This window comes from Lepidochelys olivacea (assembly GCF_965140295.1).
Source record: "Lepidochelys olivacea isolate rLepOli2 genome assembly, chromosome: 23".
NCBI classification, from domain to species: domain Eukaryota; kingdom Metazoa; phylum Chordata; order Testudines; family Cheloniidae; genus Lepidochelys; species Lepidochelys olivacea.
In genome coordinates, this window is record NC_140433.1 from 11,770,525 (window position 1) to 11,781,024 (window position 10,500).

General features: G+C 62.7%; 1 protein-coding gene and 1 pseudogene across 3 annotated transcripts in view; both read left to right on the forward strand.

The window, feature by feature from the left end:
• Positions 1-10,500, forward strand: part of LOC311511978 (leukocyte immunoglobulin-like receptor subfamily A member 2) — an 873,498-nt pseudogene that overhangs the window by 498,383 nt on the left and 364,615 nt on the right. The gene's annotated exons all lie outside the window — the stretch shown is intronic.
• On the forward strand, positions 180-9,852 carry SPHK2 (sphingosine kinase 2). 2 transcript variants are annotated; one of them, XM_084612118.1, is made up of 5 exons: positions 180-1,358; positions 5,723-5,872; positions 6,192-6,286; positions 6,977-7,092; positions 7,468-9,852. In XM_084612118.1, the coding sequence occupies exons 1-5, from the start codon at positions 935-937 to the stop codon at positions 8,444-8,446; spliced, it is 1,764 nt and encodes a 587-aa protein (XP_084468244.1). In that variant the 5' UTR covers positions 180-934; the 3' UTR covers positions 8,447-9,852. The 2 variants fall into 2 exon arrangements, with proteins under 2 accessions (XP_084468244.1, XP_084468245.1); XM_084612119.1 differs by having other exon boundaries at positions 7,471-9,852.

Below are 10,500 nucleotides of genomic sequence, written 5' to 3' on the forward strand. Positions count from 1 at the left end.
CAAAGATGGCCGCCGCCTGGCCCGGGGGTGGGGGTCGAACGTCCTGATTGGTGGGACGGGAAGGGGACAGTTCTGTGATTGGCTGGATCCAGCCCCTCCCTCCATTTATGGGGCCGGCTAGCGCCTGCTGGAAGCACTTCCTGGAGGGAGGCAGAGTCCGGGGGCAGGGGGCACAGAGGGAAGAGGGGCAAGGGGAAGGGGAAGCACCAGCACCTGCTGCCGGGGGCAGGGGGATGGTGGCAGGTGGCAGCCTTGCCGGGGGACCCATTTCCCGGCCAGGCTGCTCCCTGCCTGCGTCCCTAGCTGGGGGGTCCGAGCAGGGTCTGGATCGGTTCCAACCCCCCCATTTCCCCAGGCCCTATTCCTGGGCGGGGGTGGCAAGAAACTTTTGAAGTGTCTTTGAAAATCCCAGCGACTCCTGGCTTCCTCCTGCCTAGCTGGGCTCCCCACCCCCGGGTGAACGCAGACATCGGGGAGGGGGGAGAGGGCTGGACCCAACTCAGCTCCCCCCTCCCTGCTTGGCCCCTGGGGAGGGGAAAGGCTAAAGCCGGCTTCTGGATCCCTGCGGGCCCTTCCCCCTGCTGAGCCGCTTAGTCAGGCTGGCTCTCATTCCTTGGCTGCTTGAGATTCCCCAAGATTCCTGCCCCGGGGTGCTCCCCTTGGGGATGGGGCGTCACAGGGCGTGAAGATCCCGCTGGAGTCCAGGCGGGCCAGAGGCAGCAGAACAGACTGGGGTTCGGGTCTGGAAATTTCTCCTGGTGGGTTAGTTGTTCCCTGGCCTGGTGCCAATCCACCCCACCCATGTTCTAGTGGCTGTTTGGTTTGGGTTTAGGTGGGACGGGGTGGGGTAGGGACCTAGAGGAGAGTTGATGGTGCTGGAAGGACCCACCTGAGGTGCAGCTTAGGCCAGGTGGGCCACGACACCGCCAGGAAGATGAACCTCGCCCTGGGCCCCTATGGCGAGGGCGTGGAGACGCTGCTGCACGGGGAGTTTGGGGCGTACCCTTCCAAGGGCTCCCGCTACGCCCTCAGCCTGACCCAGATGGCGCTGCACATCCAGCGGCTGGTGCCCAAGCCAGAGACGGACCAGCGCACTGTGGTGCCCCTGGCCGAGGTGGTGGGCTGCCACACGCTGCGCAGTCGGGCGCCGACCGACCGGGCGGCATACTTCTCGGTCTATGCCTACCCGCTGAAGAAGAGGAAGGTGGCAGTGGGGTTGGGGCGCGGGCGGCAGAGGGCGGCACGGACCTTCCAGGTGGATGGGGCTGACGACTATGAGAAGAACCAAGCGGTGGCGGAGAAATGGGCGGCTGCCATCAAGTGCCTGGTGCTGGGCATCCCCGTCTCCAGCGAAACAGGTAAGGCTGCCCCTATGCTGTCTGCCCTGCTTCCCTCCCAGAGCTGGGGTGAGAACCCAGGCGTCCTGGCTCCCAGTCCCCACCCCTGTTGCCCTAACCCACTAGACCGCACTCCCAGAGCTATAAATAGAACCCAGGAGTCCTGGCTCCCAGGCCCCCCCTGCTCTAGCCACTACACCCCACTCCCCTCCCAGAGCTGGGGAGAGAACCCAGGCGTCCCGGAACCTGAGACTAAGTTCTCTCCAGTTTGACCCGCCGTAACAATAACAAAACAGATGCTGTTGCAGAGACCCAGGGATGGTTCCGTCCGGCGCCCAGAGATAGGACGTCAGCCCCCCCTTAGATGTTTCACTGCCCCGGCCCTGAATGTGTGCCCGGGACAGGAGGCTGCAGCCAGCGATGGCTCCGTGATCTCAGCTGCTGGAGATCCCTGAAACCAGACCCAGCGAAGAAGGGCCCCCTGCCCTGCCAGCCCCTTCTGGCTTTGCCTGCGGAACAGCCTGTGGGGGTGAGGGGGGGGGTTACAGGCACCAGGATGGGGGCCCGGACGTCTGGGTTCTCTCCCTGGCCCTGGGAGGGAAGGGAGGGTCTGGTGGTTAGAGCGGGGAGAGGCGGGGAGCTGGGCAGCAGGATGCCTGGGTTCTCTCCCCGGCCCTGGGGGAGGGGTCCAGCCCCTAGAGTATGGGGCAGCTGGGAGACAGGCTATCTGGATTGTTTGTGCCCGCAGGTGGGGCTGGGGACCCAGTGCTTGGGGCCTGGATTGTGACGCCTAGGTTCAGGGATCTAAGGCTGGGCGCGGCCCCATCCTTTCCTTGTCCTGGGCCGGGATCCAGGGGCAGGGCCAGGCTGGACTTATTTGTCTCCGGCAGCCTGGCCAAAGATCGATCGATTGTCTTGAAGGTGGGGCTGTCGGATTCTTTGTTCTCCGCCCCCCACAGGCTCCCCTTGAGACCCCAATTTCTTTCCCCCCCCACCTTTGGTCTAACCCCTACCACATCAGGGGCCCTCAAGAAGCCTCCCGAACCCCGGGGGTCAGGATCCCTCCTGCGGGGGCTCAGGGTTGCCTTGGGCAGTGGCTCCCCACCTCTCTGCACCTGCTGAGGGATTGGGGAGGCCTGAAGGCAGATCTGGGCTGGGGGAGGGCAGATGCCATGGATGGGGGCTTGCTGGCATGGTGGTTGGCTCCAGGGGGTGCCTAGGGATGGAGTGGGGGGGCTGGGGCATGGGTGTGCATGGGTGCAGCGGAGGGGGGGGAAGTGTGTGAGTGGGGCTGGTTGGTTGTGGGGCATGCGGGCATTGGGTGTATGTGGGGATATCAGCTCTGCCTCTCTGGGCCAGGGACCTTGCAGAACCTGCCACACTATCAGCCCTGGGTGTAAAGTGCAGCCGTCTCCATCTGGGGAACTTTTGACTTGGAGTGAGGAGCATCCACCTGCTTCCAACCACTAGATCACACTCCCCTCCCAGAGCCAGGGAGAGAACCCAGGAGTCCTGGCTCCCAGCCCCCAGTTGGCAGATGCTAGGAAATAGATGAGTGTTTGCATGCCCCAGCATTCCTTCTGCAGTATGTGTGGTGGTGGTTCTGGGTTAATCTTTCCTCCCTGCACATCCTCTGGGCTTCATTATCTACTTCCCTCACCCTGCCGGGCCTTGTGGTAAGGGAAGGGGTGCCCTGGCTGCATGGAATAGGGCTGGGCACTCTCCCTTGGCAGTCTGTGCTGGCCCCAGCTATGCAGCCTGGAGTGGGGTCGGCGGCTCAGTAGAGGGCACTCTTCCTGTGCCCCATGCCAGAGGGGCTGCATCTCCGTGCCAGGCGAGGGGTCCATGTATAACCAGCCCCTGTGTCCCACCCCAGAGGGGTCGCATCCCAGTGCTGCGCAATGGGTCCCTGTATAACGAGCTGCCACATTCCACCCTCCTGCCACTGTCACGCTGGCTCGGAAGCTCAGGGCGGATCAGTCTGTGTCTCTGAATCGTCCTGGGTTTCTCATTACATGACCCGACCGTGTTGCAGCTCGGCTGCCTGGCTGGCCGTTAGCCGCACCGCCTGGCTGTGGTCGGCCTGGCGTCCTTCAGCGGTTGGTGCCTCGCTTTGTGTCCGCCACCTGTGGGGGTTTGCTCTGTGGCTCGTTCCTCCCGATGAACGCACTGGAGACGTGTTGATTGCGTGTGGTCAGGGTGCTCGACAGCTGGAGTTTGCCATCCTTTTTCTCCGTTGCGAATGTGATCGCCCGGTTCTAGACTTGGCGGCTCTCTGACTGAGTGACGTCTGGCCTAGAAGTGTCCATAGGCTCTTTCAGCCTTTGTGTCCGACTTGGCCGACTCCCTTCATAGATTCTTTTCCAAAGCCGGATCCGGAGCTCTGAGTTGTCGTGCCATCCGGAGCTGTGCAGGACTGTGGCCGGGAGCCACTATCGGTGTCGATCTGTAAGTCAGAAGAGCGAAGGATGGGTCTTCCCTGCTGTGGGATTTTTCTTGGCTCTCTGATTTCCTCAGCCTCTCCATTTGCTTGCAAGAAAGGTGGGCTACTGGTGATGTGACCAAAATGACTGAAATCCCGCTGCGGTGAATTGTGGCCTGTTGTTTTCTACCGGATCTCCTTTCCAACATCTAATGTCAAATCCTCCATGTTCTTCCTGTTGTGGCTGTGACCGAGAAGGTCATTGGTCTTTGATCCCGTGCACTCTGAACGCAAAGCTGTCGTCTCCGTAAGTCGGTTCTGCGATGAGCCGGCCCGGGCTGCCCTCCAGGGCAAGTCACGACTGCGTGAGGTGACTTAGGCTCTGGTTGGGGTCAAAGGCGATTGTAAGTCTTGCCACGAATGTTCAGTTTTGCTCTCCAGGCAGGCTCTTTGGCATCACACGTGATCAATCCCAGAACGATGTCTCATCTGGATCGTCTATCATACGAGTCCCTGCTCAGACCACATGGGTGTGGCAAACTGCTGCAAAATGTCCATATTTTATGCATTTATTAAAGCATGTGCCTTGGGCTGGAAGTGTGTCGTCTCTTGGGATATGAATTTTCCGCAACTTGTGCGTTTAGGCTGTCAGGCTTTGGCGTTTGGAGTTTGACCCTTTCGCCTGGGAGATTTCTCTCCTTGCCTCCAAGGTTTCATGGCAACGATTTGTCCTGCCATGTCCAAACAGCTGCTAAGCTGGTTTCTGGTTTTTCAGGTTTGGCCGGCTACCCTCCCCATTGCTGGGGTTTGCTGTTTGAACAAAGTTAAGTCTGGCTTTAATTGTAACTGCCATGCACCCAACGCCCAGTCTGGCTCTGGTGTTTTCAAGTTGCCAGCCAATGCATGCAGAGCTCTTCTGAAGCCGACAGCCTTTCCCCCTGCTCCTTGAGCTCTCTGCTGGACACCTGCTGTTCCATAAGGCACGGTTCTCCGCGGCATAAAGTAGGCCGCAAAAATCGGCAGCACCCTTATCTGGTCAGCCTAGCAACAGGCTTCAGGGAAGTCAAAGCATGTACTGATTGGCTCGGAACGGAAGGAGCACCTTGCAGATTGCCCCTCTCCTTGGGGAGCTTTGCCAATGGGTGGGCTAGCGAAGATGAGAGATTCAGGGGCTTTGAGGTGAGACCGGGTGATTGGAGCCTGTGGCCTCTGTGTGTGTAAGTGTGTTGGTTTTTTTTTAAATGCTTCCTGGCTGCAGCATTTATTACTTTGGTGTTTCCATGTCCCCCCTCTGGCTCGCTCTTGGCAGCCCGGCGCGTGTACCCTGTGTACAGGAAGCGGCGGGGCTGCTAGCACGGCAGGCGTCCGTATCAGATCTGGACAGAGTACAGGGCTTCCCTCGCCCGGCTGGATCTTCTGTCAGCCTTTAATGTGCTGCCGGGGGGGAGGTTAGTTCCGGCGAGGTGTGTGATACCCGTGGGCATCTGGTGGCTCAGCAGTTCAGCATTCCATTAGCAGCCCTGTAATCCCAGCCCCCGCGCCCCACCCCAGAGGCAGCCGCATCTCAGCGCCGGATGAGGACTCCCCATATGAGAGTTTCCTATGCTGGGTTCAGACGCTCAATAAACCCTCCTGTTACGTTGGCTGAGAGTCGCTCCGGGCTAGGGAACAGGGGGGCATTATTCCCTCTGGGAGTGGAGGCCCCGGGGGTCAGACAGGCGTGCTAAGGCTCGGAGAGGTGCAGTTCCAGGAGGTGGAGGGGCCTAACCCCCGAGAGAGTGGACCCCCGAGAAGGGCTGTCGCACTGAAAGGGGTTCCCCTTAGGGACTGCACAGGGCCACGAGTGAGCACGACTTGGGAGTCCGTAAGACATACCCAGCTCCCGCGCCCCACCCCAGAGGCAGCCGCATCGCGGTGCCAGGCAGGGTTCCACTGACCTGCTGTCCCCGCTCTCTCCTTTCAGAGATCGCTCCCAGCCTCCTGCCGCGCCCGCGCCGGCTGCTTCTGCTGCTGAACCCGTTCGGGGGCAGGGGCCTGGCCCTCCAGTGGTGCCAGACCCACGTGCTGCCCATGATCACGGAGGCGGACATCAGCTTTAACTTGATCCAGACAGGTGAGGGGGGGACCGGGGGTGGGAGAGAGAAGGGCCTGCAGCCTGAGGGGGCAGGGGCAATGAGTTAGGGAAGGGCCTGCGGTCTGGGGGGCAGGGGAGATGAGTTGGGGGGGGGGAGGGGAGACAGTATGGGGGCAGGGAGATGGTATGGGGGTGGGGGAGGGCGAAGGGCCTGGGGAGGAGGGCGAAGGGCCTGGGGAGGAGGGCGAAGGGCCTGGGGAGGAGGGCGAAGGGCCTGGGGAGGAGGGGGAAGGGGCAGGGAGACGGGTTGGTTGGGGAGGGCTGCATGTCTGGTGCCCCGTCTCTCCCCTGCTCCCAGAGAGGCCTAACCACGCCCGGGAGCTGGTGAAGGGCATCAACCTGGCAGAATGGGATGGGATCGTCGCCATCTCGGGGGATGGGCTCCTATATGAGGTAACACCCCCCCCCCCAACGGCCTCAACATCCCTGGCACCCTTCCCTGCTGCAGATCTGACCCCACTCCCCTCCCAGAGACAAGGAGAGAACCCAGGAGTCCTGGCTCCCAGGACCCTGCTCTATTAGACCGGGGTGGGCAAACTTTTTGGCCTGAGGGCCACATTGGGGTGTGAAACTGTATGGAGGGCCGGGTAGGGAAGGCCGTGCCTCCAGAAATGGCCTGGCCCCCACCCCTTATCCGCCCCCTCCCATTCCTGCCCCCTGACCGCCCCCTCCTGGGACCTCCACCCCTGACTGTCCCCCAGGACCCCTTGCTCCTTATCCAGACCCCCAGCCCTGGCCCCCTTACCATGCCGCTCAGAGCAACATGTCTGGGAGCTGCGCCTCCTGGCTGGAGCCAAATGCACTACCCTGCATGAGCGCGCAGCCCAGCTGTCCAGAGCGCTGCCCGCACGGAAGGGGGCAAAGCAGGGGAGGGGCTGGGGGCAAGCCTCCTGGGCCAGGAGCTCAGGGGCTGGGCAGGACGGTCCTGCGGGCCAGATGTTGCCTGCAGGCCGTAGTTTGCCCACCTCTGTACTAGACCCTGCTCCCCTCCCAGAGCCAGGGGGAGAACCCAGGAGTCTTGGCTGCCAGCCTGACCTGCTCTCACCACTAGCCTCCACAGCAGTTCACCTCTCTGCCGGGCAGGTTCTCAATGGGCTGATGGAGCGCCATGACTGGGAGGAGGCGATCAAGATGCCAGTTGGGATTTTACCGAGTGGTTCGGGGAACGCCTTAGCTGGAGCCATCAACTGTAACGCAGGGTAAAGGCAGTGCTAGCGGGGGGGACTGGGAACCAGGATGCCTGGGTTCTCTCCCTGGCTCTGGGTTGGGAGGGCGGGTCTAGTGGTCGGGGGGTGAGAGCCAGGACTCCTGGGTTCTATACCCAGGTCAGGAAAGGGAGTGGGGGCCGGGGTGTGTGTATGTGGGTGGGATGGGGGGGTGCATGGGGAGCAGATGCGGGTTGTGGAGAGTGGGGGGGAGACTCCTATCCCGCACTTCCTGCCCAACCTGCTCTTCCCATGGGGGCTGGGGGTGAGCGGCTCCCTCCCCTAGCAAGGGGCGGTGTGGGGGGGGTGTGCTTTGCTGGAGGACTGCATCCCCTGGCTGGGCGGCTCACCCCCAACCCTGCCCCCCAGCAGGCTGGAGCAGGTACTGGGCCTGGAGCTGCTGCTGAACTGCACCCTGCTGCTGTGCCATGCAGCCGTGGCTCCACTGGACCTGGTGGCCATCACCATGGCCTCGGGCGCCCGCTGCTTCTCCTGCCTCAGCGTGGCCTGGGGCTTCGTCTCGGACGTGGACATCGAGAGTGAGAAGTACCGGCACATGGGTGCCGCCCGGTTCACGCTGGGCACCCTGGTGCGCCTGGCCTCCATGCACACCTACCGCGGGCGCCTCTCCTACCTGCCTGCCACCGATGCCACCGCCCACCGGCCCATCTCCCGCAGCATCACCGTGGCCCCCAACGGCCACCTGCCCCTGCAGCGCCTGCCCCTGCATCGTGCCCTGTCCGACATGGGGCTGTGCGAGGAGCGCCACGCCTTCCGGGGGGCCGAGCCAGCCCCTGTGCCCTGCCCCTCGCCCGGCTCCCCGCCCCCCTCCTCCGCCTCCGTCCTGCCCCCGCCCAGCTTCTCCTTCGAACCTGGGCCAGGGGAGCTGCTGGCCGGCGGGGCAGGCGAGGCCCGGGTGGGCGGCCCCCCAGACGAGCTGCTGGTGCCGCTGGGGCAGCCGGTGCCCGGCTCCTGGATGACAGTGGAGGACAACTTTGTGCTGGTGCTGGCCATTTACCAGAGCCACCTGGGGGCTGACCTCTTCACCGCTCCCTTTGCCCGCTTCGACGACGGGCTCATCCACCTCTGCTTCATCAAAGCCGGCATCTCCCGCGCCGCCCTGATCCGCCTCTTCCTGGCCATGGAGAAGGGCAGCCACTTTGAGCAGGAGTGTCCCCACCTCGTCCACGTGCCCGTCCGGGCCTTCCGCCTGGAGCCCCTCACCCGCAAGGGCATCCTGACTGTGGACGGTGAGCGGGTGGAGTATGGCCCCATCCAGGGCCAGGTGCACCAGGGCCTCGCCAGACTCATCACCGGCGTCAATCGCCTCAAGATCGCCAGCGGCTAATGCCCCTGGCTGGGCGCGGAGAGAGGGGCCCCAGCCTCCTCTCCGGCCGGCTTGTTTCAGGAGGTAGCAGGAGATGGCTGACGGGGTGCTGCCCTCCCTCCTGGAGTCAGGGGGTGCAGCGGGTGCCAAGCTGTTGCCCCTGCCTGGCTCCTGTCTAAAGCTGCCTATTTATTCCTTTGATCCTGGTATCATCCACTGAATGAATGTAACGCAGAGGCGTGACCCTCCCCGGGGCAGGGGCGGGGGTGTTTCCTACCATGTGGGGGTCACAGGAGAGAAAGGAACGGGAATGGGAGGTGCTGAGCATGGTCCTTTTTCATTCCCATCCTATCATGTAGCCAGGGGGCGCTAGGGCGTCAGAACCGGGGCGCGTTCCCACCGCCTGCCACTGGGGGGAGGCGGTACCTGTGGGGGAGAGCCATGCGGCTGGTGCTTCCAACCACCAGGGGGGAGTGGGATGGGCTGGCAGGTGTCTGTGTGTGCAGTACCCCATGTCTCCCCCTAGGGGCTGGAGGTGGGGCTGCAGGCAAGACATTCCCAGTACACCCAGGGCAGTGGGGGGAAGTGGCTTTGCAGACCAGTTGCTGCAAAACCAGGATAGAACCCATGAGTTGTGGCTCCCAGCCCCTCCCCCCCTGGCTCTGACCACTAGACCCCACTCCCCTACCCGAGCAGTAGTTAAAGCTTTGGGATGGGAGTGGGGTCTACTGGGTTAGTGTGTGTGTGTGGGGGGGGGGGAGTCAAGACTCCTGGGTTCTTCCCCTGATGCTGGGGGGGAGTGAAGTCTAGTGGGTGAGGGCAGTGGTGGGCCAGGCGCACTGGAGCCTGGCAGGGCCCTGCCAAGACGCAGCCTGGAGCTTTCTTTGCACTAAAACCTCTGTGTTCTGTGAATGGGGACAGCCAGGCCTCCTGTGCCGCTGGAGGGGAGCCTAATATCTGTCTGTCCTGTGTGTCCTTCTAACAGCTTCCCCCCCCCACCCATAACTTTGATGTGAGCAGGAAACTAGAATGAGCTGAAAGTGATCAGATCCCTGGGCCCATCTACCCTGGTATCCCCCCTGCCCTGTCCCTCCTGGGCCAGATCAGCCTTGTGGGCCCCTCTACCTGAGTATCTGACCCTCTGTTTATCTGCCCCATGCCCATGGGCCCATCTACCCCAGTATCTGACCTTTTTCCCTATCAGCTCCATTAACTAATTTTCCCTGCTGTCCAGCAATGCAGTGGTGTGTGTGTGTGGGGGGGCAGCTCTGACTCCCCCCGGGGTGCCTTGCGAAGGGGGGGGGGCAGCTGGTGTCAGGCCCTCTGTTAATCCCGTGTGCGCTGCAGCTGCCATCGCTGTTCCCACGTCTCATCCCTGTGTTGAAGTGATTTAGACCTATGCAATAAAGCAAGAGCATGAGGCCTCTGGGCCGTGCCCTTCATTCAGCCACTGGGCCGGGCCAGCAGGGGGCTGCAGGTCGGGAGTGAGGGGCACTGGCAGAGCTGGGGGGAGCCCAGGGCCAGGCTAGGAAGGGGCTGCGGGTCAGGAGTGAGGGGCGGGAGCAGGGGAGAGCCCAGGGTCGGGCTAGCCGGGGCTGTGGGTCAGGAATGAGGAGCACTGGGCAGGGGGGAGTCCAGTGCTCTGGATCCCCCATTAGTTAAAGGGGGGAGGACCCTTGTGAGTTGCAAAGCTGGAGGTGAAATGAAGGCGCAGTGCTGGGTTTGACCACTAGGGGGCAGCACACCATAAGTGTCAGGTGAAAATAAACAAGGCCCCATCACCTACTAGGGAATGGGGCCTTTCCCCTCCAGGGGCCGCTGGCCCTAGGGCGGGGACTGGCTGGCTCGGGAATGGGGCCCAGGCCCTTTCCCCTCTAGGGGGCATGGGACCTGGCTGGCTTGGGGGTAGGGAACGGGGTCCAGGGTCTTTCCCTCTAGGGGGCGCTGGCCTCTGTGGGGTGGCTCTGACCCGGCCCCCGAGCCAGCTGGGGTGCCTGCATGCTGCGGTGACACACACAACTGTGCTGATATATATTAGGGCCTGCGGTAATAAAACCTGCTGGTGACCCATGCCC